The sequence below is a fragment of the Oryctolagus cuniculus genome, chromosome 17 (assembly GCF_964237555.1).
Source record: "Oryctolagus cuniculus chromosome 17, mOryCun1.1, whole genome shotgun sequence".
Lineage (NCBI taxonomy): Eukaryota > Metazoa > Chordata > Mammalia > Lagomorpha > Leporidae > Oryctolagus > Oryctolagus cuniculus.
The window spans coordinates 30,722,726-30,750,610 of record NC_091448.1 but is presented as its reverse complement, the minus strand read 5'-3'; the positions used below and the strand labels follow the sequence as shown (position 1 = coordinate 30,750,610).

Genomic DNA, 27,885 nt, shown 5'->3' with positions numbered 1-27,885 from the left:
CAGCTGGCTACAAATGTACACAATAATTTCTGGTATCTCAATTTTGCTCCATTCACCTATATTTCAATTTTAAGCAATAGCACACTATCTGTATTATTACAGCTTTATAATAAGTTTTAGATCAGAAAATATAAGGTTTTTTTCAACATTTGTAAATTATTGAAGGTCTTCTGCACTTCCATATTAATTTTATGATCAGTTTGTCAATTTCTGAAATAAAAGAGCTTATATTAAGTGTTGTACTGAATCTGTATTTCAATGTGGAGGCTACCACCTCTTAATAATTAAGTTAGTGGATTCCTGATAATAACATATCTTTTCAATTATTTAGATCTTTAATTTCATTCAACAATGTTTTGTCATTTTCAGTGTATAAGTCTGTTGTTAAAATTCATTCTCAATTATTTTATTCTTTTAGATATTATGATGAGCATGCTTCCTTTAATTTCATTTTTAGATTGCTCACTGTTAGTGTACAGATACACAATTTGACTTGGGTTGTTGTAACCTGGAACTCATTTTTAGTTGTAGCTGTATCTTAGCAGATTTGTTAGAATTTTCAAAACACAAGATTGTACCATCTGGAAGTAGAGATTCCTTTATTTCTCCTGCCCAATCTAAATGCCTTTTATTGCTTCTTTTTCTCAATTATCCTGGCTAGAATCTATGGCACAATGCTGAATAGAATCAGTAAGCATGTATCTTTGTCCTGTACCAAATGTTAGGGGAAAGCATTCAGACTTTCATTATTAAGTATGATTTTAGCAGAAGGGGTTCATAAATACCCTTTATCAGGCTGAGAATGTTTTCTATTTATGGTATGTTATATTAATTATTATAAATTAAACCAACTTTGTATTCTTGGAAAAACTTCTACTTGGTAATATAATCCTTTTGATATGTTGCTGGATTTAGTTAGCTTTTTGTTGAGGACTTTCACATCTACAACCAAAGATTTATTGTTCTATAGCTTTGTTTTTTCCTTTTGATGTTTTTGTCTAACTTGAGTGTCAGGGTAATATTGGCCTCATAGAATGAGCTTGGAAGTATTCTCCTATATTTTTTGAAAGAGTTTGTAAAAGATTGGTGCTAGCTCTTTTTAAAATGTTTGGTATTTTAAAATTTGAAATCATCTGCGGCTGGGTTATTTTTTGTGAGAAGTTTTTGATTGCTAATTCAATCTCTTTACTTGTTATAGGTCTACTCAGCTTTTCTACTTTAACTTGAGTCAGTTTTGGTAGTTTGTATCTTCCTAGGAATTTGTCCACTTCATCTAGGTTACTTAATTTGATGATACACTACTGTTCACAGTATTCCATATAATCTTTTTTATTTATTTAAACCATTCTTCAATGTCAGTAGTAAATATAACATTCTAAAATTTGTCCAGGGATGCATAAGGCTCTGGTTTCCTCATTTTTATTATGACATTGGATTCTACCATATATGATGGTAGAAATCATACCACCATTGATTTATCCATTCTCTTGTTTATGGATACTTACATTGTTTGTTATCATTAATTTTTAAAAAAATAAGACTGCAATAGTATTCTTCTACCTACTGGCCAGGATGGGCTACTGATAACTATGATTTCCCAACCCAAAGTTTTAGTAGCCCAGGAAAGACAATGGTTTATTTTGTCCTCGCTAATGTTACATGTCCAGTGTGAATTAGTTGGCTTTTTCCATGCTTCTCCCTCAGATATCATGGCTGAGAGTCTGCATTATCAAGAATTTTGCTGGCTGCTAAAGCACAATGGGAAGAAATACGCATACTGGCTCTTAAGAGACAGGAAAGTAAAAATTTCACTCCTCATCAACAAAGAGAACTTGATACAGTTTTTACTATTACATTGTTCATTTTTTAATATAGTGCCACTAGAATTTCTCTAGAATATATGTCTAGAATTGCTGAGTTAAAACATGTGAGCATGTTCGATTTTGCCAAATTGCTCTCCAAAATTATGATTTATAAGTGTCAGATAAGAGTTCCCACCTTTTTGTACCCTAGTCAACAATGGTATGGTATGACTCTTAAATATTTGTCCACTTGGTGAGTAGAAAATTATTCCACACTAGTGCTTATCTTCAATCCCTTTGAAGGCATCTGTCATATATTTAACTACCATTTGGTTTTTACTTTTGTAAACTGCCCATTCATTTTTACTGGCCATCTTTCTTTGGAGTTATCTGTATTTTCCTTGGGTTGGTGGAAACATTTCTCTAGTACTTAAATTTTTCAGAAACAGCAAGCAGTCTTTCTAGATTCTTATATTTCTCTACACAAGGATATCATTTCTAGAATTCAATCTGAAAAGGACCTAAGGCCATATTAAAACTAAGCCCTAATATCTGAGTCTGAGTCATTCCTTGGGCTACACAACCAATCACTAAAGGGATTCAAAATCAGATTTCTGTTGTGTAAAATTTCTCTCCCTTTGCTCCCTCTCCTTTTTTTTTTTACTTTCCTTCTTCCAAGCCTGATAATGTATTTTAAAAACTGCTTTGTTTTACTATACCCATTATTTCTATTTATTCATGACAGGAGTGGGTCCTGGATGTCTTCATCATACAGTGTGGTCAGAATGAGAAATTCTCTTCTTAGATGTTTAAGCATTAAAAAGGTAACCTTTGAAAGTTTATTAAGAACAGTAGACCCTGTCTCTAGAATACAGATTATATATGCAAGTTTTTATCTACACTTTCTCAGGTTCATAAACTCCAAGACCAGCTCTCACCGCTATTAGTTGTTACTAGGAAAAACTATTTTCCAGATAAGTGTTTGAAATTTTCCATAATTTGTATTCTCCATAATGAACACACATACACACACCAGATCAAAGATATTTCCTTATTAAAATTGGTACAATGACTTTTTACTGAATTCAGAAGAAAATCCAAAGACCTCTTAAGAGCCAGTGAAGTGTTACATGATCTGACCATCTGCCTGACCCTTGTCATTCATAGCCTTTACTCACTTGTTCACTTTATGCCAGAAACACTTCTTTGTTCTTAGGCTTCATAGTATCTCTACATTCCATTCTTAGGATCTCTGTGTTAACTGTTTGCTTCATGTCATAACTGTATTCCCTAATACCTTGCCCCATGCCCTAAAGGAATCAGTTTAAAATTTACCTTTGAGAGTTTCTCCTTCACTACCAATCTGATGAACTCATCAATCAAAGTGACCCTGTCTTATTTTTTGAATGCGCTATGTTCTGCTTTTTTAGTCTTTGTCTTCCCTCCTTAGACTATAATTACCATAAAATATCTTTTTGTCCTAGTCACCACAAATTCTGCAATGCCTAAAACAGTACCATGCTTCATCCAGAGGCAACAATAAAAATATTTGTTGAGCAAAAACTCATTTTAATCTCTAGCAATCTAAAATGGCTGAACTGGATCAATTTTTATCTTTTTTTGTACATAATTTCTAAAATTTTTTTTTTAAATTTTACAATTGAATAAGGGAAGCTTTTATTCTAGCTTTTTCTTGGATCAATAATGAGCATCAAGTTGAATTTTCTTTAGAGAGTGATTTATTCACTACTGGATGGTAAAGGTTCTTCAATAATTCCAATGTCTATTTCATAAAACCCAGTCTTGTTTAAAAAAAAAATATAAGGGGGCCGGTGCTGGGGTGCAGCGGGTTAAAGCCCTGGCCTAAAGCACCGGCATCCCATATGGGCGCCAGTTCGAGTCCCGGCTGCTCCTCTTCCAATCCAGCTCTCTGCTATGGCCTGGGAAAGCAGTAGAAGATGGCCCAAGTCCTTGGGCACCTGCACCTGCATGGGAGACCCGGAAGAAGCTCCTGGCTCTTGGCTTCGGACTGGTGCAGCTCCGGCCATCGCGGCCATTTGGAGAGTGAACCTGTGGATGGAAGACCTCTCTGTCTCCACCTCTTTCTGTAACTCTGTCTTTCAAATAAATAAAATAAATCTTAAAAAAAAATCTAAGATTTTTAATTTTGTTTTAATTGCTTTCATGTTCACATTTCTCAATAGCTCATAATTTATTAGTTTTTAAATTTATTTTTAAAATTTTAATATTTAACATTTTTTAATATTTTGTCATATTCACTTCATATGTAGATGTTATATACATATACACTATTCTTCTTAAAAATATGGATACTAATATTACAACATGTGCAATTCATGGCAATGATTATGAAGTAGTAACAAGGGCATATTTTTATGCACATGGTACAATTCACTAAAGCAATATTTAGAATTACACACTAAATAATATACCATCTACACAATTTTTGTACTCTCTAAGAGAAAGCATGTGATACATACTCTTTTTTTATTTTTATTATTTTTTTTTGACAAGCAGAGTGGACAGTGAGAGAGAGAGACAGAGAGAAAGGTCTTCCTTTTGCCGTTGGTTCACCCTCCAATGGCCGCCACGGCTGGTGCGCTGCGGCTGGCACACCGCGCTGATCCGAAGGCAGGAGCCAGGTGCTTATCCTGGTCTCCCATGCGGGTGCAGGGCCCAACCACTTGGGCCATCCTCCACTGCACTCCCTGGCCACAGCAGAGAGCTGGCCTGGAAGAGGGGCAACTGGGACAGAATCCAGCACCCCGACCGGGACTAGAACCCAGTGTGCCGGCGCTGCGGCTCAATAGGCTAATCCTCCACCTTGTGGCGCCGGCTTAGTGATACATACTCTTTATAAGAGAAAACATGATATTTGTTTGGGTTGGGCTTAGTTCCCTTAGCATAATGATTTTCAGTTCCATCCATTTTGTGGCAAATGTCAAGATTTCAATCTTATTTTATGACTGAGAATAGTCTATCCTGTATATATTACACATTCTTTTTATCCACTCATCAGTTGATAGATATGTAGGCTAATTCCAGACCTTTGTAATTGTGAATTTGGCTGCTATAAATATAGTACTGGAGATCTGTCTTTCATATGCTGATTTCACTTCCTTTGGATATTTCCCAAAAGTGGGATAACTAGGTCATATGGCAGATCCATTTTGGGTTCTTTGATCAATCTCCATACTATTTTCCATAATGGTTGTACCAATTCACATTTCTACCAGCAGTGTAAAAGGGTACCCTTTTCCCTACAACCCCAGCAGAATTTGTTATTTTTGATTTTTGTATAATAGCCATTCTAACTGGAATGAGATAATACCTCATTGTGGATTTTATTTACATTTTCCTGATGGCTAGTAATCCTGAGCATTTTTTCACATATCTTATGGTCATTTGTATTTCTTCCTTTCAAATGTATTTATTCAATCCTTTGCCCACTTCTTAACTGGATCATTCATTTTGTTATTGAGTTTCTTGAGTTCTTTATATATTCTGGATATTAATCTTTTATCAGATCACACTTTGCAAATATTTTCTCCAATTCTATCACTTGTTCTCTCTCTTTGTTAACTGTTTTGTTTGCTGTGCAGAAGCTTCTTAGGTTGGCATAATCTCATCTGCCTGTTTTTGCTTTAATTTTGCCTGTGCTTTGGGGGTCTTACCCAAAAAGTCTTTGCCTAGTCCAATGTCTTCCACTGTTTCTCCTATGTTTTTTCTATAGTAGTTTGGTAGGTTCTGTTCTTAAGTTTAGATCTTTAATCTATTTTGAGTTGATTTTTGTATAGGGTATAAGGTAGAGATCTTGTTTCAAATTTATGATTAGGAAATATAATTTTCCCAACACCATTTTTTGAAGAGACTGTCCTTTCTCTAGGGAATTCTTTTTGCATGTTTATCAAAGATTAACTGGTAATAGTTTTATTTCTGGGGCTTCTACTCTGTTTCATGGCTCTATGTGTCTATTTTTGTGCTAGCACTATGCTATTTTTCTTTCTCTCTCTCTCACTTTTTTTTGTTTGTTTTGTTTTGTTTTTAGATGTCTTCCATCCACTGGTTCACTCCCCAAATAGCCACAACATCTGGGGCTAGTCCAGGCCAAAGCCAGGAGCAAGGAGCTTCCTTTGGGTCCAAGAGCCCAAGGACTTGGGCCCTCTTCCAGTGCTTTCCCAAGCTATTAGCTTGGATTGGAAGCACATCATCTGGGACTCAACCCGGTGCTCATATGGGACACAGGAATCTCAGGCAGCAGCCTTACCTGATATACCACAACACCAGCCACAACATTATGCTATTTTGATTATAACAACAGTATATCTAGAAATCTGGTATGTGATGACTCCTGCTTTGTTTTTATTGTATAATGTTGCTTGGTTATTTGGAATCTTTTTTGTTTCCATATAAATTCCAGGATTTTTTTTCCTAGTTTTGTGGAAAATGTTTTGATGGAGTTTTGATGGAGGTTGAATTGAATCTGAAAATTGCTTTGGGTAATTTTTCTTTCTTAAGGAAAAAATCCAGACATTGCACTAGTACAATAATTCTCCATCTTCAAGTCAAATAGTATATTGTATCTCTATTTTCTATGCCGTCTTGCCTATTTTCAAGTTTAATGTTAGCATCAAGTGAGACAAACAGCATTAATATAAACACTTTGGAAAATACATCATTTAAATAACTATGTTGAAACTACCCTAAAACATAAACATTGAACATCCATGTATTTTGGTATTTTCAGGCATTTGGAACAATGCCTCATGGATCCTGAGGACTGTGTGTATACATATTTACGGTACTTGATAGGTAATTTCCTTTACCAAATTCCAACATCCTTGCTTTCCGTAACAATTTTTCCTTGTGAAACTTCACTATAACACTAATTTTCTACATGTTGTATGTACTATATACCTAGACTTGATCATATCATGTATTATGATTTGTGTATCAGCCTTATTTATTACTGAATAGAAACATATTAACATTTTCATGAATAATAAAGTTGAATATGTCTATAAAAGAACAATGAAAATAGAAGGACCTATTTCAGACTAAAGGGATACTGATATCATTACCTTAATAACTGTAAAAAAGGAGAAGTAGCTTAGAAAATACTTGTGTGGATAGAAGTAAATGTATATTTTAGAAGAAAACTTATTAACAAGGAATGTTTCAGGAAACACATCTTGGGTAAGTACACTGAGGCTGAATTTATAAAGAATGTGGGTTTCTTTGCTATAAAACTACCATTTCATTCTAGGCTAAAAAGAGGACCAAACTGAAATAGTCAAGCAACATATATTTCTCAGAATCAATACAAATTCATATTTTCTCATCTATTAAGAATATCAATCAGTTTTAAAATAATAAATGATAGAAAAATTTAAACCAAGTTAACAATCTGCTATGTAAACTCACTAGTTGGATAATTTTATTCTTATGCAGAGCAATTGTTTATACTAAATTTTGAATATTCAGAAATTAACATAATAGTTTTAAACTAATGTCATTAAAGAACAGTAATTATTTTAAAATGTCACAAACATGGATTTAAACCTTAGATATTATATTTTTAAAAAACATTAATATTAAGTGGTTACAGGTCTTGCCAGCAACCAGAACTTATACTTTAGTCACAAATAAAAAGAACACAGGTTAGAAAAGAGACTCAGGATTTTGAAAATAAAAATGTGACATCTCAAGTACTAAACTGGAAAGCTTCATTGAGCATGATGGGGTGCAGGACACACATGCTCCAAATATGGCACTGGGGCCATATTTCAGAAGGGTCTCTCTTACCTTCCCTGCATCCTTCTCCCCTGAAGAGAAATTGTTTAAAACTCTCAAAGAATAGGTGCCTTCCTTCATTTTACCCGAAGGAAGGGAACATCCTAATCTCTGATGATACAGAGAGATCTGAACAAACAGATCTTGTTAAGTTCACCTGTTTATTGCATAGATCGTACTGTGTTTCTCCATTCATACTCCTTCAAGAGTGCCCACTCTGCATAAAACTTAAAAAATAAAAGAACACATTTTTCCATTTTTTTGGGTCTTTATTTCTGAAGGCTCCTGTGCCACATAAAACCTACATTAGATATATTTGTATGCTTTCTCTTGTTAATCTTTTATTAGTTGTCTCAGCCATGGACTCAGTGATAGATGAGAAAAGAAAACTTTCCACCCCTACATGCAAAAACCCACATGCTTAAAGAGTAGCAGGTACTGTGGGTGGGTGATGAGGAAGCATATTGTCTCACTGAGAGGACAATGCACACGACAAATTGATTTTGGGGAGCTACAAAGTGATGGGGCTACAGATACAAAAAAAAAAAAAACAACTTTGATCTGATCTATAATAGCACAGTGTGGATGAAAGAGAGAACTGAATCAAAATTTGAACAGAAGATGATACAAATTGGTAATAAGAAAGTTACTTTTTTTTTTTTTTTTTTTGACAGGCAGAGTGGACAGTAAGAGAGAGAGAGACAGAGAGAAAGGTCTTCCTTTGCCGTTGGTTCACCCTCCAATGGCCATCGTGGCACTGATCAGCGCACCGCACTGATCCGATGGCAGGAGCCAGGTACCTATCCTGGTCTCCCATGGGGTGCAGGGCCCAACCACTTGGGCCATCCTCCACTGCACTTCCCTGGCCACAGCAGAGAGCTGGCCTGGAAGAGGGGCAACCGGGACAGAATCCGGCTCCCTGACCGGGACTAGAACCCGGTGTGCCGGCGCCGCAAGGCGGAGGATTAGCCTAGTGAGCCGTGGCGCCGGCCCAAGAAAGTTACTTTTATAACACCAAGCAAAGACAGGGCTATGGGAATATGTGCAGTGTGGCTGAATTCTAGCTAAGCACTTTCATACTCTCTGTAAAATGTGAAATACATCATCTATAAAGAGTGGCAAGAAGATAGATGTTATGGACCTTCAACAGTATATCTTTTTTATTTAAAAAAAAACATTTTTTCCAACACTTCTCTGGTAACCTGGTAAGTGTTAAAGTGCTTTCCTATCCTTAATTTATATTTTTTTAAAACTTACTGAGTTTCTTTTACATATAGAAGCTATCAATGTTTTACTCTCCTCAGGAATATTTCTAGGTGCCTTAGCACACTACTACAACCTTTTTTTAATCAGGTGGATATTTGAGTATTCCATTCTTTAGAATTTAGTTACATTTCACTTTTAAAAATATTGAACAATGAAGTATTACTTCTCCATACTTATAGCTCTTATATATGAAGTCTAACAAACTTTTTCATAATTGATTCCATGTTTCCTTGATTCAAGTTTTAAAATATTACAATTTTCTTTTTTCTTTAGAGTAGAAAACTAATTAATTTAGATGTCCACTTAGTTACAAAGGATTTTATTACTATTTTATACTAGTGAACACCTATGATCCTCAAATGCAAACAAAAAATAAATAATTTAAATTTAAATGTCATTTATTTAATTGTAAATAAATAATTCTTCAAGAAACTAAAAGCTCCAGTAGTTTATTCTCTTAAAGAATGAGAATACTTCCTATTTTGTCTTAGAAAGAAAAACGAAAATTTAAAGGATTTACCATTTCCAGTTTCTCTGCCTTCAAGCGAACAGAGGGATTTAGGGAAATCTTCTTTCCTTGTGGCCCATAATTATCAGTCCAGGCAGCAACAGTACCTAAGAGACAACAGGGTGCACACTAATTGGAATCTTAATTGGAACAGAACTTTTCATTTGACAGGATGTATTCTCTGTTCCTGCTGTTCAAAAATAATTCTGGCTAATAAGTTGGCAGTTTTCATTTTGTTTTTATGATTTTTTCTTTAAGTCTAAAATGTATCATATAAATCAGCATCACTTGAGCCCTAAAGGATATAATATAAAAAGATTGGCCAATTATGCCCTGTTAAGTCCCATGGAAATAAGAACCTAAAAGACAAACATATACCCCACTACTACTATCATTGTCACAATACCTTACTAATTGCAAGATTAAAAGTCTTTTTTGGTTCAAAAAAGGGTAAAATCATATGAGAGATTCAAAAAGATTATGTTACTTTGGCAAAAGAAATTCTGTTATGTCAAATCTGGAAATACTCTGGAAAAAGCCATACATATGCAAATCATTCCAAGTTTACATATAAAGAATGATATGGATATATAGCTTTTTGAGCTAAAAACCTTTTACTTTATAGAAGAGTTATATTTCAAATGGCATAAGTGGACTTTCAAGTACAGAGTCCTATACATGTCACTACAAGTTATCAAGTACCTTTATTATTTACACAAGTCTTTGTCTTGTTGTATAAAAAAAATCACATGCCACAGGAAATAGAACTTGAAAAGCTATTTGTTTTAATATGCCAAAGTTTGTAAAACAAATTACCATAATTCATGTCAATTCTTACTAACTAAATTGTCACTATTCTAAGTACTCTTTTAAGTGGTATTTTACTAGTTCTACATAGAAACAAGAGGAAGAGAAAAAACTTTTTAAAATGTCACATCTTTATGCAGTGTTTTAATTTTTTTTTAATTTCTCAGAGCATCTGTCTCTAAGTACAAAATGATTTGCATTCTCTTTCTTAAGAACATAAGAAGTGCATATGAAAATAAATAGTCTTCCTCTAAACCTTTAACACATCCTTAACATTCTATGTAAAATCTTTAATATAGCTTATAGGTGTCAAGATTATAAAAAAAAATGGTTACTGACTTTTCGGTCCAAAATGAATTAAATCTTGAGAAAGACTTCTTTTAGTATAATAGAATTTTTATAAATTTGATAAAAATAACAAGAAAATCTCCTTCTTTATCACGATAATTAAATGTGGGCCATGAGATAAATATATAAATCCATAAAACATATAAAGTCTATGTAGAAGCATATGTATATATAAACATCTATCTCTCTCAAGAGGGTGGCATAAGTAGTAAGAACAGAGTAGAATGGTAAAGAAGATCCAACAGCAGATAAGTCAGCTTTGCTTGTCATCTTCTAGGTTTGGACTTGTACGGCCTGAAAATGACATCCAGTTAGGTGTTTCACCTGCAGCTAAGGCACACTATCACTGGGTAGAACCATGCTAACCTCGTTATGGTTTCAGACCAACACCAGCACTGGACTTAATTATTCAATTTAGTGTAAGTATATAGAAGCATTGCAATGGAGGTGAGAATAAGTGGAAAGAAGAGAAAGACAGAAAAAGATACAAGGTCACACCAAAATGTGCCACACTGAAGCATGCATTCTGATTTAAATTTTTCTACATCTAAGCATAATGATTCGCCATGTCTGTGAATATGAATGAATAATAATGAAAGATAAGCCTCTATTTATGCTAATTCTAGCCAGGCAGTAAAGTAATTACACATATAAGCTCATTAATCTTCACAATAACCACAGTGATGTAGATGTTATTATTCTCAACTAAAAGACAAAGGCCAAAAAAGGTAAAGAAATTAGCCAAAGGTCACAGGGCTACTATGTGTCAATGTTCGGTCAGGTACATTTCACTTGTAACTCCAGAAAACTAACCTTCTGTGTCAGTATCTCTTATTGCCAATTTTCTCATCTTGAGGAGTTAAAAACTAAAACCAATAAAATTACAAAAAACTATGATGGCAGCTATGAAGTATGGTTAATATTCACATAAGGACATATATTAAAAAATTTAATACAAAATTCTACAAGCCCTACTTAACAATACATAGTCATGGCTTAACAAAATTTTGTTTTCTTTCAGATTACTTTCCTGTAAATCTTTGCTTTTGGATTAAAATTTTAAGATGATCTGTAAATAAATTCAGCATGCTTTGACAACTCAGAGTTGCTTGACCCAAAAAGCCCCTTATAGACAGTTATCCTAATTTGTCTGTGGTTTCTTTCTGTTCCAGCCTCAAACTCCCATTTGTTCCATCTGGAGAGATATTTTTTAAAGTACAGCATACTACTTTCCTAGATCTTCTTCTATACCAATTTCTCTTTTTAGGAAAAGAAAGGGAATGTTTTATAAGAGTGGCATCAATTACATTTGATTAATTGCATGAATCCTTGATAAATATTTTTTCCCATCAGTACTTGTTTCAGAATCCAAAGACTTAATGTAAAAAAATTTAGGCTTGTGATATTGTTAAATTAGTGATATTATTTCTTTATGCAACGTTCTGTTTTGATTCTTTCAAGAATATCTTTAGGAGCTGATGTTGTGGTGTAGAAGGTTAAGCCTCTGCCTTCAGTGCCAGCATCCCATATGGGTGCTGGTTGAAATATTGGCTGCTCCACTTCCAAACCAGCTCCCTGCCAATGCTCCTGGGAAAGCAATGGAAGATGGCTCAAGTGCGTGGGCCTCTGAATCCTTCTAGGAGACCCAGAAGAGGCTCCTGGATCCTGGCTTCAGCCTGGCCCAGCACTGGCCATTGTGGCCATTTGGGGTGTGAATCAGGGGATTGAATAATATTTTTAGACCTTTTAAAACTCTTTTTATTCTTGTTATTACTGTATTCTGAAAAATCACTTGGAAACACATGAGGGTACACCAAGAAAATAATGGAAAACAGAATCAAAAGATTATTTTGGTGCTAAAAAAATCAAAATCTACTCAGACAAGTGATCTCTACAAAGTTCATGAAAATTGTGCACATAATAATATTTTATGATTTAATCAAGGAATAAAAGACTCTGACTTCTATAATTTAGCAACTTTGATTCCAGAGTCTCTCATGACTATTTGCTTCATTCTTCTATTTTCCCAATTTAAAAAAGTGTATTTAGGGGGCTTGCGCTGTGGAGCAGTGGGTTAATGCCCTGGCCTGAAGCACCTGCACCCCATTTGGGCACCGGATAGAGATCTGGCTGCTCTACTTCCTATCCAGCTCTCTGCTGTGGCCTGGGAAAGCAGTAGAGGATGGCCCAAGTGTTTTGGCCCCTGTACCCACGTGGGAGACCCATAAGAAGCTCCTGTCTCCTGACTTCGGATTGGTGCAGTTCCAGCTGTTGCAGCCATCTGGAAAGTAAATCAGCGGGTGGAAGATCTCTCTCTCTCTGCCTCTCCTCTCTCTGTGTAACTCTTTCAAATAAATAAATCTTTAAAAAAAAAAAGTATATTTAGAGATAGACTAATTCTTCTTTATTTCGAGATTATCATCTAGACAATGTTATCAAAAATTAAAATATATGGGAAGAAATTTGCATTATTATTTAGCCATATGTAAATTGGCTTTTCATTTATATTAACTACAATTTTTTAAAATATTTTTCTGTTTAACTTTTGGAAATAATTTTAGGGGAAGGTTTTTTTTCTTGACAGCTTTGCCAACAAGTACAACTTGGTAAAAATTCTTGTTTAATTTTTAGATAATTAATGGTTTGCTGTTTTAAAAAGATAGTAAATCATTTCACAGTATATAGGAATCAACAGTACTGCATTAATGATATTAATGTCCATTCTAAACTTAAATACATGTGATTTCTTCCAAACAAATGAAACATGTCTTTTTTTTTAAGTTTTAAACATATGTTTTCTTAAGCTATTTTCCTTTTCATAATGGGTTTGTTGAAAAGTGCATTTAATATACTTTACCACTGTTTCACTAAAAGGACAAGGCCCTCTAATCCTGATAGAAGACTTTTCTGTATTTCATTTCAACAATTCATTAACTATTATAGCTTCACAGATGGTTATTATAATGCACTTTTAAAAATTTCAACCCTTTGCTCATGGAAATTTCCAATAAATGTCATAATTTAACAGGGACCACTGGACAATACATTCATTTAGCTCTTTCATTCACTGAAGAAAAAAGCCACAATGCACCCTTCTTTAAGTCTATTAAAGTCATATTATGTACTCCTCATTGAGAGAGTAACTGAAAAAAAAAATAACAGAAGAAGAATTAAATGTGCATTTACCTGAATTAGATATATCTGTAGGGTTGTTGTCTGAAGAAGTAATTGAAGTATATTCTGCTTTCTTGTATCCAGTTTTTGTCTGTGAAAGAAAATTGTCATTTTGTAAAGTAGGTCAAAGACCAGACCAAAAGCTCCTATCCAATGTAAAAACAATGGTTTAAAAGATTAAAGCAATATTCCAGAAAAATGAAACTTCTAAAATATTCATTTTAAACAATGCATTTCAGAAAGAATGGTAACAACTGCTTTCAGCTCTACCATGTCCAAGGGTAGCAAAATAGAAGGTCACGCTCTGTGTCTTTTAAATGGTATTTCAACTATTACAAAGTAGAAGGACTGACAGAAAATCAACACTGTGACCTGCACGTACCTGAAACTGAAATTACCTTTGTGGAATTTCATTCCACTGACTTAAAACATGACCTAAGTTTTCTATTTTATTATAGCTAACACAGAATAAAATAATATAAGTTCTTTGTTGTAAGATGCTTATAGTTTAAAAAGTTTTACATAATTCTGGCATATGGACCTTTCTTATTATAATCTGACCCTCATCAACTCTGGCAATATTTCTGCCTTTGAGTCCATTATCTAAAACGTTAATATATTTACTTCATTTCTTTCACAAATTACTATTTGAATGGATTTTTAAAAAATTCTTTTACACTCAATCTATTCGTGTCCTTGAATCTTAAGTGTTTCTCGTGTTGGTAGTATATAGTTAGACTTGCGTTTCATTGTTTCATAACAGAAACTGAGAGATTTTTGAGGAAAATCAGGCAAACAGTTTAAATTAGAGACGTGGATGCTCCATATTTTTATTTTCAGAAATAGATGGAAAAACTAGACAAAAAAATCAATAAGGATAGAGAAGTCTTAAACAATATTGTCAACCCACTTGACCTAACACTAATATGATGCTTCTTCAAGATATACCCTATTTCTTGTTCTAGGCCATAAAAAATTTCAATAGATTTAACAATGAAAACCATACAGAAGAAGCTTTCTGATCACAATGGAATTAAATTTTAAAAACAAAAGAAGGAATTGAAAATATCACCCAAATATTTGGAAATTAAACACACACACACACACACACACTTTCAAATAACGTTTCAGGAACAACATCATAGCATAGTAGATTAAGCTTCTGCTTGGGACACTTGCATCGCCTATTCTGATCAAGCTTCCTGTTCATGTATCCTGAAAGGTAGCAGATGATAGCTCAAGTGCTTGGGCCCTTCCACTCATTTGGAAGTCATGGATGGAAATTTGGTCTCCTGATTCCAGTCTGGTCCAGCCCTGGCTGTTCTAGTCATCTGAAGAGTGAACTAGTGGGGGCTGGCACCGTGGCGTAGCAGGTGGGGCCACCGCTTGCAGTGCCGGCATTCCAGATGGGCACTGGTTCGAGTGAGTGCTGGTTCGAGTCCCGGCTGCTCCACTTTCGATCTAGCTCTCTGCTAAGGCCTGGGGAAGCAGGAGAAGATGGCCCGAGTCCTTGGGACCCTGCACCTGTGTGGGAGACCCAGAAGTAGCTCCTGGCTCCTGGCTTTGGATCAGCACAGCTCTGGCTGTTGTGGCCAATTGGGGAGTGAACCAGCAGATGGAAGACCTCTCTCTCTCTCCTTTTCCTTCTCTGTGTAACTGACTTTCAAATAAATAAATGAATCTTTTTTTTAAAATAAAGAGTGAACTAGTGGATCAAAGATTTCAATAGCTCTTTCTCTGTGTTTGTGTCTGTGTGTCCCTCCCTCATTCTCCCCTTTCCTTCTGTCACTTCAACTTTCAAGTAGAGGAAAATAAATATATAAATCTTTTAAAAATATATCAAAAAATAGGGAAATTAGAAAAGTGATATAGAAAAATGTAAAACACATACAAAATAATATATGCTCTATTTAATTTTTAAAGTATTTATTTAGTTAATTATTTGAAAGATAGAGTGCCAGAGAGAAAGAGGGAGAGAGATGAAGATAGAGAAAAATTGATCAATCCACCACTCATTGGTTCACTTTCCAAATGGCTGCAACAATCAGGTCTGAAGTCAGGTGACAGCTCCAGTCAGGTGTCCAACATGAGTGGCAGGGACCCAAGTACTTGGGCCATCATCTGCTGCCTCCCAGGTGCATTAGCAGGGAGTTGGGTCAGAAGCAGAGCAGCTGAGACACTATATTATGGAATGCTGGCATCCCAAGAAGCAGCTTAATTCATTTCGCCACAATGAAGGCCCCTATATGCTTATTTTTTTTGTGGTGATTTGTTAGGACACTACAACAGTTAATAATAGATTATATTAATTTTGGCACAGAAATTTATGTTGTATTATTGTAATAGTATGAACTATATTCTAGCATACAAAGAAGAGGGCACAATATGCACCTGGACTAGATGATTGGGATTGGCCTCACTGTGTAGGAAAGAAAATAAAAACAATAAAAAAAGATTGCCTGGTTTTAGTCGAACAAAAAATAGAAATTACTAACTAAGCATATTAGAGACTGTCTGAAACTAAGTATTATACTCCTAACATAATCGAGTGACATCTATGCATGTCTTTGTGGCCCCATTTTGTCATGCTGATAATTCCTAAGTGATCATGCTTCTGTACACAGTCCTCATTGATGAAAAATTAAGCACAGCATGAAAATTTAAAACAGAAAAAAACTAAAAAAATAATTCAAGCAAATGCTAATTTTTTAACAGTAATGCCAAATTTATTCTTTTTTTTTTTTTTTTTGACAGGCAGAGTGGACAGTGCGAGAGAGAGAGGAGAGAAAGGTCTTCCTTTGCTGTCGGTTCACCCTCCAATGGCTGCCGCGGCAGGCGCGCTGCGGCCGGCGCACCGCGCTGATCCGATGGCAGGAGCCAGGTGCTTCTCCTGGTCTCCCATGGGGTGCAGGGCCCAAGTACTTGGGTCATCCTCCACTGCACTCCCTGGCCACAGCAGAGAGCTGGCCTGGAAGAGGGGCAACCGGGACAGAATCCGGCGCCCCGACCGGGACTAGAACCCGGTGTGCCGGCGCCGCAAGGTGGGGGATTAGCCTAGTGAGCCGCAGTGCCAGCCCAAATTTATTCTCTAAATGTATTTAACCAACATAACATAGAAGAGATTTACAGACAATGTATATAAATATAAATATAAATTTAACATTACCTTGGGGCTGGCGCCTTGGTGTAGCGGATAAAGCCGCTGCCTGCAGTGTTGGCATCCCATATGGACACCGGTTTAAGTCCCAGCTGCTCCATTTCTGATCCAGCTCTCTGCTATGGCCTAGAAAAGCGGTAAAGGACGGCCCAAGTCCTTGGGCCCCTGCACCCATGTGTGGGAAGACCCAGAGGAAGCTCCTGGCTCCCAGCTTTGGATCAGCACAGCCCTGGCTGTTGTGGCCAATTGGGGAGCGAACCAGCGGATGGAAGACCTCTCTTTCTCTCTCTGCCTCTCCTTCTCTCTCTGTGTAACTGACTTTCAAATAAATAAATAAATCTTAAAAAATTATTACCTGACTTACCTTAAAAGAAGGTAAAATGGCATCTTGAGTTTTGGGAGTAGATGACGTCTTTGGAAGTAGCATTTCAGGGGGAGAAGAAAGAATGCTAAATGTTGAGGCTTCAGGTCCATTTTCTCCTGAAGCATGTAGAAGGGATGTGCAGGATGGATTTTCTGAATGACTGCCATCACATTTTTGTCTTATGAATGCTATCTCCCAAGCAGAGTCTGACCTAGGAATAAAAAAAATCACTTTAAGGATATGCACTGGATTTAGTAAAACTGAGTTCTAAGTTAATGTTTAATATATTATTAAAAATATTTCTTTAAGAGTTAAAAATACTCAAAACATCTTAAACTATAATTTGTAAGGAGATGTGCTAAATGACCCATTTTGTCTTATAGATAGAACAGTTACCTCAATCTGGCCCTAGTAATTATGCTTTTTGCTTCCTCAAATGATACCCCAATCATAGATTCCTTGTTCACTGAAACAAGTTGGTCTCCTGGCTTCAAACGTCCATCCTAAATCAAAGAGAAACGTTTATTAAAAAATGAAAAAAAAAAAAAAAACCCGTAATGTCTTAAAAACTTAACTGATGAATTTAGAGCAATAAAAAGCTTTTGAAGAATGTCTAAAACAATGACTAAACAGAAAAATCTTAGAGAACCTCAACAGTAAAATGCTTCTGATTTAGGGCTGGTGTTGTGGCATAGTGTGTAAAGGCAACATTTGCAATGCTAGCACCCTGTATGTGTGCTGGTTCAAGTCCTGGCTGCTCTATTCTTGATCCAGCTCCCTGCTAATGTGCCTGGGAAAACAGTAGAAGATGGCCCGAGTGCTTGGGCCCCTGCAGCCATGTGGGAGACCTAGAGGAAGCTCCTGACTTCAGTCTGGCTCAGCCCTAGCTGTTGCGGCCATCTGGGGAGTGAACCAGCTGAAGGAAGATCTCTTTTCTCTCTCCTCCTCCTCTCTGTAACTCTTCCTTCTCAAAGAAAATAAATCGTGAAAATGCTACTGATTCAAGCTTAATTTGGTAATATACATGAGTGAAATTGCATGTTTTGTGTATTCCGTTAGGACATTTGCTTGCTAAGGAATCTAATATATTAGGACATAGACCTGCTTTATAGGCTCAGCATTATGACAAAGCTCTGACTCTTTGATAGAATAGGCCAAATACTTATGGGGCTTTTCAGGACATAACATTCAATTATTTTAGTTACTGAGCATCCATGTATTTTCTTCCCACCAAAATTTTCGATGCATTTTTGCTTGATCTACAGTCACTCCTGTTTCCTAATGCCTACTTGCTCATGCATACAGTGTTAATCGTGTTCTGGTAATAAAGACTGCCTGGATTGCCTCTGCTAACCCCAGCTCTGCTCAGAATGAGCCTAAATGAATAAGCGAGCATATCTGTTACAAGATTTAATGTAAGGGAAGTTTCTCAGTCATCATTTGTCTTCTAATTCCACAAAATCAAGAGAAATTTTTCTTTAAATTCGTATTTGCTGAAATATATCCTTTGGATAATTGTTCTTTTTGCTCTGAACTGAATTATTTATGATCATGGCAATTTATGGCTATTTACTCTTAAATAAAAAAGGCTATTATTTTATTTAAAAAAAGACATGTAGTATTGTCTCTTTCATTGACTAATGAATACATAAAAAACTAAACAAATATGAAACATTCATAAACATTCATCAGAAGGTTTTCTGGGAACATATTATCTCAAATACTATGTAAAAGATGTTATAGTCTAAATGCACTACAATCTGTCATCTTTCTGAAATAGAAGTATTATTATTATTTTTTAAAAGATTTTAGCCGGCGCCGTGGCTCAATAGGCTAATCCTCCACCTTGCGGCGCCGGCACACCGGGTTCTAGTCCCGGTTGGGGCGCCGGATTCTGTCCCGGTTGCCCCTCTTCCAGGCCAGCTCTCTGCTATGGCCAGGGAGTGCAGTGGAGGATGGCCCAGGTGCTTGGGCCCTGCACCCCATGGGAGACCAGGAAAAGCACCTGGCTCCTGGCTCCTGCCAGGATCAGCGCGGTGCGCCGGCTGCAGCGGCGGCCATTGGAGGGTGAACCAACGGCAAAGGAAGACCTTTCTCTCTGTCTCTCTCTCTCACTGTCTACTCTGCCTGTCAAAAAAAAAAAAAAAAAAAAAAAAAAAAAAAAGATTTTATTTATTTATTTGACAGGTAGAGTTACAGACAGTGTGAGAGAGAGACAGAGAGAAAGGTCTTCCTTCTGTTGGTTCACTCCCCAAATGGCCGCTATGACCGGAGCTACGCTGATCCGAAGCCAGGAGTCAGGTGCTTCTTCCTGGTCTCCCATGTAGGTGCAGGGGCCCAAGCACTTGGGCCATCCTCCACTGCCTTCCCAGGCCACAGCAGAGAGCTGGACTGGAAGAGGAGCAACCAGGACTAGAACCGGTGCTCGTATGGGATGCAGGTGCCACAGGCAGAGGATTAACCTAGGGTGCCACGGCGCCGGCCCTGAAATAGAAGTATTATTAAAAAACAAACAAACAAAAAAACAACTTGAGCCACACTAACAGTAGTTCTATAAAACCACAACAAAAGACTCTAAATAACCAAACCAGCCTTCAGCAAAAAAAAAAAAAAAAAAATTTAGAAAGCATTCTATTAACTGACTTTCAAATATACTTTAAAATCCCACTACTTGGTACATAGCCAAAGGAAATAAAATTAGTCTGGCAAACAGACACCTGTACTCCCACGTTTACTGTAGCACTATCCTGAATAGCCAAAAAGTATCCATCCACTGAAGAATGAACTTAAAAAAATGTATACAATGGAATAGTACTCAGCCATAAAAGGATGAAATCCTGCCATTTGTAATAACATGGACAGAACAGGAGGTCGTCGTGTTAAGTGAAGTAAGCCAAGCACAGAAAGATAAATATCATATGATATCAATCTTACAGTCTTAAAAAAAAAAGTGATCTCAGAAGTTAAAGGAATTATGGTGTTTACCAGATGCTTAGGAGGGTAGAAGAAGGGTAGGGTAGATGGGGAAAGGTTGATTAACAGGCACTAAGTTACAGGTAGATAAGAGCAAGAAATTCTAGATGCTTCTTATATGTTAATTCTTCTATGGATGCTCCTTATATGTTCAACAAACCAAAAGGGTTGACTTTGTAAGATTTTCAACACTGTTTTGTGTTGCTCAGGCCCAGATCTTATTGGAGTTACACCACAGATGCATTTAAATCAACTATCCCAAAACTTTACTAAGACTTAAGTACACTAACTTGTACTATAACATGATAACTTTTAGTTTTAAGGATAGTCATTCACTAATGATTAGGGTGATGTCCTGATGAACAAAGAGACAAACCTCTTTGCAGCAGGAAAAAAGGCTAAGAAGAAATAGGGAAGAATAAAAATTTCTGTAGAGAGTTTATTTCATAGGAAAGCATAGAAAGCCTAAATAATCCTTAAATTTTCTATTTCAGTCACTCTAAATGAAATCACAGGTGTTCATTTCATAGTCCATAAATTAGATATATGATTTATTTATACATATAAAAATAATTTCTCAATAAAAGGTCATACAGTTTGCCACACAATGTAGGTGTACTAGTTATTTGTTCTATATTCTAGAACTTGTATCAGAAGCAAAGGTAAAAAAGAATTTTTAAAACTGATTTTTAAAAAGGAGTAAATATCTGCCATTGTTAAATCTCAATCTAGGACATTAGGAATCTGCAAAATAACACCTTATAGAATCAGTTTAATGAAGTAGATTTTAACTGACATTTAATGAATACACTACTATTAACTTGTATCCCAAAGCCTGACAAGGCTAACAGACGGTGTCATTTGATCAAGACATTTACAAGGACACTGACAAGTAAAGAAGGTTTATTTTAGAATTGTGGTGGTACACAGTAAAAAAAATTTGGCTATTTTGTTTTTATTACAAATGTTCTCAGCAGTAACAGCTCCTTTTGGGGACAGTGTTGTAGCATAAGGGGTTAAGCTTTTATGTGCAATGCTGGCATCCCAAATGGGAGTGCTGGTTCAAGTCCCAGTTACTCTGCTTCTGATCCAACTTCCTGCTAACCCACCCTGGGCCCCTGCCAACCTGTGGGGTTTCTGGTTCTTGTCTGAGAATAGACCATTGCTGCCATTGCAGGAGTGAGCCAGCGGATGGAAGATCTGTGTTTATCTTCTTTCTCTCTGCTGCTCTGCCTTTCAAGTATCTATCTATCTATATATCTTATAAATAAATTTTTTTTAAAAAATTCCTTTTATTGAATTTCCTTGGAAAATGGAAAATCCTACAATGATAACTAAAAATCACTGTCTTTCCTTTGGTCAGGTGCTTTCTGAAGTGGAAAGAGCACAGAGTTTGGCAGCCAGATAGACCTGGATTTGAATTTAAGCTCTATAAATTACTAGCCAGATCTCAATAAACAATGAAAAAGAGAGAAGGTGCGGGTGGAGCACTCAATCTTTGCCACTACACTTTCAGAACTAAATTCTAAGTGGTCTGGAGGTAGCTCTTGAAGTGATGAATCTTACAGAAATCACAATTGGTTGCCAGGTTTGCAGAGGAAAATGCTAAGAAAACAGAGGTAAGCAACAGAGTTTAGGTGGACCTGCCAGTGCCCAAACGCCCTTTTCAAGCTGCACAGTGTCAGTGTTACAGAGGAAAAGCTCCCATGAAGCCATGAAACCCATCTTGAAATACAGTACCCTGGGCTGGCGCCGCAGCTCACTAGGCTAATCCTCCGCCTGCGGTGTCGGCACCCCGGGTTCTAGTCCCAGTTGGGGCACCGGATTCTGTCCCGGTTGCTCCTCTTCCAGTCTGGCTCTGCTGTGGCCTGGGAAGGCAGTGGAGGATAGCCCAAGTGGTTGGGCCCTGCACCCACATGGGAGAGCAGGAGGAAGCACCTGGCTCCTGGCTTTGGATCGGCACAGCACGCCGGCTGTAGCAGCCAATTGGGGGGTGAACCAACAGAAGGAAGACCTTTCTCTCTGTCTCTCTCTCTCATTGTCTAACTGTGCCTGTCAAAAATAAATAAATAAATAAAGTACCCTGGTGTATTAAAGTGGAATTTTCTAGAAGGATGCAAGTCGGAGAAGACAACTGTGTCTTCTTACTGTGATTTCTGGTGTTTATATATTTTCTTCTTTCTAAAAAGTATTCATAGCTGTGAGGTTTTTTTCCTTCTCTTTCTCTGCCTCCTAGAATAAGATCTTAGCTCATCATGTGAATTTCTGAACCTGTTTAAAAGTCAGAACCTGCAAATGACAACAAAGCTATTTCTGTAAAAGTCTGGCATCTTAAACAAGTGAATTCTGCCCCAGTTGGACTAATGTATGAAAGACAACAACTTCAGGGATATGCTGAGGCTTCTTCCACACAGTCCTGGTTCCAATGCAGCAGTTACTGAGCAACTACATGTCATGGCAGGCAATGTGACAAACACTTCCACAAGCTGAACTTCAGAGACTGCATTTTTTCCATTGGCATTCATATAAACTTTTTTTTTTTTTTTGACAGGCAGAGTTAGACAGTGAGAGAGAGAGAGAGAGAGAGAGAGAGACAGAGCGGTCTTCCCTCCGTTGGTTCACCCCCCAAATGACTGCTACGGCCGGCGCACTGCGCCGATCCGAAGCCAGGATCCAGGTACTTCCTCCTCATATAAACTTTTTAATAATGTATTCCTGACCACACAAACACTTAGGTCAAAAACTATCAACACTATTCATTTTTTTAAAAATATTTATTTATGGAGTCCGGTGCTGTGGCGCAGTGGGTTAATGCCCTGTCCTGAAGCACCAGCATCCCATATGGCACCGGTTTGAGACCTGGCTGTTCCACTTCCTGTCCAGCTCTGCTATGGCTCAGGAAAGCAGTAGAAGATGGCCCAAGTCCTTGGGCCCCTGCACCCATGTGGGAGATCCAGAAGAAGCTCCTGGCTCCTGGCTTCGGATCAGCGCAGCCCTGGCCTTTGCAGCCATTTGGGGAGTGAACCATCAGATGGAAGACCTCTCTCTCGACCCCTCTCTTTCTCTCTCTCTCTGTTTCTCCTCTCTTTGTGTAACTCTGACTTTCAAATAAATGAATAAATATTAGGAAAAAAAGATTTATTTATGAAGCCAGGAGCCAGGAGCTTCCTCCAGGTCTCCCACGTGGGTGCAGGGGCCCAAGGACTTGGGCCATCTTTGACTGCTTTCCCAGGCCATAGAAGAGAGCTGGATTGCAAGTGGAACAGTTGGGACGTGAACCAGCATCCACATGGGATGCTGGCACTGCAGGCAGCGGCTTTATCTGCTATGCCACAGCGTCAGCCCCAGCACTATTCATTTCTGATGATGACTTTGTTAGTTTTTAAAATATCATTACCATATTATTAGAAATTATCTTAACAGCCTGATTCTGATGTAGCTAACTCATTCCTTCTGAAATGAATGCTTGTTCCTACAAGCCTTTGGATTTCTTTCCCATACTTTAAGAAGCTATAGATTAAAGACATCCTTCTTTTAACTCCAGTTACTATATGAACTAAGGCAAATCATTTACTCTTGATGAGACTCTTCACTGCAGAGTGGGGATAAATATCTATAACACAAGATTGCTGTAAGAATCACAGAACATATGTAAGTCAGCATATTGGAGATGGTAAATAATGTCAGCTGAATCAGACTCTCATATCTGTTGTGAACAATTTCACATTGATAGCAAATTTAATTATGTTATTCCTCAAATTGAGAACCTTTCACAAGTGCTCACTGGTAGGAAAAAGCTGAAACTCAGTAACTTGTCAACCCCGGAACAAGACACTAGCTGCAATCTACTTTCTCTAGCCTTACCATGCACCTTCCATCCCATCATATTAAGTCTTCATTCTATTCTCGGAGGATACTTCTCAAATCAGTCATGGTCTTTCAACTCCTGACACTTTAACACTTACCAAGTCCCATGTAGAATGTCACCATCCTCCTTTCTATCTCTCTACTTGACAAACTTCCAAACTTCACAGCCAAATTCAACCAGTATCTCTGCAGTAAGTTTTTTCCAATTCTCTGGACTTAACTGCTCCTTTCTCTTTGCTTCAAAAGTACTTTTACTTACCCACATCACTGCACTTTTACTCTCCTTTCTCCATCTCCCAAAATTATAGCATATTAAATCAGCAACTCCCAAATTACCAGCAGGGATTCTTTCAGTTGGCCAGAACCATGTCTTTTCCAAGGTTGTTTCCCCAGAACAGTTCAGGTACACAATAAATTCACGATAATTAACAAGCTGCCGGATTCTTTCCTGGTTGCCCCTCTTCCAGGCCAGCTCTCTGCTGTGGCCAGGGAAGGCAGTGGAGGATGGCCCAAGTGCTTGGGCCCTGCACCCCACGGGAGACCAGGAGAAGCACCTGGTCTTCGGATCAGCGCAGCGCGCCGGCCGCAGCACGCCAGCTGTGGCGGCCATTGGAGGGTGAACCAACGGCAAAAGGAAGACCTTTCTCTCTGTCTCTCTCTCTCACTATCCACTCTGCCTGTCAAAAAAACAAAACAAAACAAAACAAAAAAAAACATGGTGGGGCCGGTACTATGGTACCATGGTGGGTGAAGCCTGCAATGCCCGCATCACTTATGGCCAGTGGTTCAAGTCCTGGTTGCTCCACTTGCAATTCATTTCTCTGCTATGGCCTGGGAAAGCAGTAGTTATGGCCCAAGTGTTAGGGCCCCTACACCCATGTGGGAGACACAGAGGAGGCTCCTGGCTCCTGGCTCCTGGCTTCAGGAACTCTGCCTTTCAAATAAATAATACATTTTTTTAAAGAAACATATTGTTTTATGGGTCAGGTGGAGGTAATAGTCACAAACATTATATATCATTACAAAGTAAGATAGATGACATGAAGAAAAGGAAAAGGTACCAGGAGCATATATAGGAAAAATAAAACCAGGGCTATACTAGAGGATAACAGGGAATACATCTCTTAAGCAGATCTTTGTATTGAAATATGGTAGTAATGGAGGAATGGAAGAGAGTGATGGAATAGCATATGAGATAAGAAAGAAACTAGCCAATCCCAGGACCTGAGAGAATGTGCCTCTGAAGGCATCAAGATAAAGAGCCACAGAGGCAGAAGCCACACCTTACTGAATTTGTAGGCAACCAATTATTAGTAAGATATGTTGGGAGGGAAATATGCATGGTGTACAAGAGCACACAAACTCACTGAGGGTCCTGATAAAAACTGATGATAATTTAAACTGTGGTGACCAGATCTCCTCTGATTAATAACACTGATGGGTTAAGGAAATACTCAAAGTAAAAAAGTCACCATATATGCTAATGAATTGGCTGTTTCAGAAGACAAAGTAGGAAAGTTGGAAGCTACTAAGCATTCTCACTTTGTAAATGGAAGGTGTCATTCACCAATGGAAGAGGTATTGTTTGGGAAGAGAATAGAAGATGAGGTTTTGAGGTGAACAATATGGATTCTGCCTCAGAAATGCTGAGTTTCAGATGTCTTTAAGAGAGTCAAGTAGAAACATTGATCAGAAAATTGGATATGTGGGTGTAAGTGTCCAGGCCAAAAAAATTTTAAGATTAAAAGTTGAGAACTCTGCACTGACAATAGAACTAGCTGATAGGGTAGAAAGACCTTAGAATTCTCATATTTCCTTAATTCAGTACTTATTATATTCCTTCTTAATGTATAGGTTGCCTCTAGCTCTTAGAGCTGGGAGAATCTTCTTTCTTCACTTGAATTAGAAATCTGTATTCATTGGCCGGCGCCGCAGCTCAATAGGCTAATTCTCCACCTAGTGGCGTCGGCACACTGGGTTCTAGTCCCGGTCGGGGTGCTGGATTCTTTCCTGGTTGCCCCTCTTCCAGGCCAGCTCTCTGCTGTGGCCCGGGAAGGCAGTGGAGGATGGCCCAAGTGCTTGGGCCCTGCACCCCACGGGAAACCAGGAGAAGCACCTGGCTCCTGCCTTTGGATCAGCGCAGTGCGCCGGCCGCAGCACGCCAGCCGTGGCGGCCATTGGAGGGTGAACCAACGGCAAAAGGAAGACCTTTCTCTCTGTCTCTCTCTCTCACTATCCACTCTGCCTGTCAAAAAAACCTTTAAAAAAAAAAAAGAAATCTGTATTCATGCTACCTCCAGTTTCCAACTCTGAGTATGGTTTTCAAAGAAACACAATATTGGTTTTACTAAACCAGTTTTATATTCTCATATTCATCAGGAGAAAAATATCAGAATGGGGGGTGCTACAGTACCTAATCATAATTAATGAAAGAAAATTCCTTCTGAGTTCCAAAAACTCCTTTAGAGTTTTGGAAGTTTTGGAATATAAGTGGAATATAATCCAGATATAAATTAAGATAACCTACCTTGTTAATTTTTAAACATTATATTGTTAAAACAAACTTTCATTAAGTTAAAGTACTCATACGCACTTAAAACATTAACAGTTGCTGAGTTCAGCAATCTGATGATGGTTATTAGCTTATATTTCCCATTTCATAAATATAACATAAATACACCTACTATTCAGAAATTTAATGCAGATTAAGAAGTTATTAGAATGCCTTAAACAGCTATAAAATGTAGTAAATATATTATCAAAAATTTTAAAAAATTCCATCTATTTTGTATTTATATATTTGATATGCAATAAATCTCCATATTGAGGAAATAGTCAAAAATAAATGTGAGCACTGGAAAACTACTTATTCTTCTCCTGTACATTTCTCTATTTTGGCTGTTTTCTTCTGTGGGATGTGATCAGGACAGAGGATTAATAATTATGTGCTTCCCTCTAGTGGTACATAGGTAGAAAATCCATTAGAAGGTTTTGTTTTTAATAAACTCTTCAATGAAATGTTAAGAAAACCAACATAAAAAATACACATCACGGGTATAATTTCTTAATCTGCACTCACTGGTGGCAGATTGATGAAGTACCACTGTTATCAATGTATTATTCTAACAGCAAATGCTTGTCATAGAAGTAAAAGAGCACACATTGATGCTTGTCTTAAAAGCAGATGCAGATTCCTATCACTTGTTATATCCCTTTTTGATTACAGCACAATATCAAGTATGGTCCAAGGAATATAGTGCTATACTGAACACATACACAAACATATGCACCCCTTTAAAAAAAAAAAAAAACAAAACTAAGTAGTATTAACCATCTCAATTCTTAGAAGAAAAAAACCTTCATTTTCCTTGTTATAATTTCATTAAATTTAGCATTTATAAATGTTCTTCTCTGGTTAGTTATTCACCTTTAAAAGCCAAAAATATATATCATTATAATATCTTATTTTTACAATGTAATACTTAGAATATGAAAAGTATATTTGGAACATGTCTTATATGAACAAAGCCAGAAACAGTTATAACTATTACAACTGTTTTGTAAGGTTTTAGTGAAACTCTTTTCCTTATTAAGAAATAACAATTCAGATAAGTAAACTGCTTGCTACTCAAGAGTTTCTAGTGGTAGGGGAGATGGTAAGAATAGGACTATTTACAATGGGAAGTATAATAATAAATAAGAACAAACTTAATCTCTCCAAAAAGGACTACAGGAAATTTTTACAAATATCTCTCTCCCTCTGCCTCTCTCTCCTTCTCTCTCTCTCTCTCACACACACAATTAC

At 37.1% G+C, this 27,885-nt stretch overlaps 1 protein-coding gene across 8 annotated transcripts in view; it reads right to left on the bottom strand.

The window, feature by feature from the left end:
* The window catches only part of STXBP4 (syntaxin binding protein 4), a 222,494-nt gene that overhangs the window by 169,930 nt on the left and 24,679 nt on the right, over positions 1–27,885 (bottom strand). For all 8 annotated transcript variants that reach the window (XR_011383518.1, XR_011383517.1, XM_070060907.1 and 5 more), the window contains 4 exons: positions 17,637–17,743; positions 17,241–17,451; positions 13,732–13,810; positions 9,403–9,497 (listed from right to left, as the gene is read on the bottom strand). Coding sequence is in view for 6 of the 8 variants with exons in the window: in XM_070060907.1 (XP_069917008.1) it covers positions 9,403–9,497; positions 13,732–13,810; positions 17,241–17,451; positions 17,637–17,743 (492 nt within the window). In the remaining 2 variants the exon portion in view is untranslated. The remainder of the gene's footprint in view (positions 1–9,402; positions 9,498–13,731; positions 13,811–17,240; positions 17,452–17,636; positions 17,744–27,885) is intronic.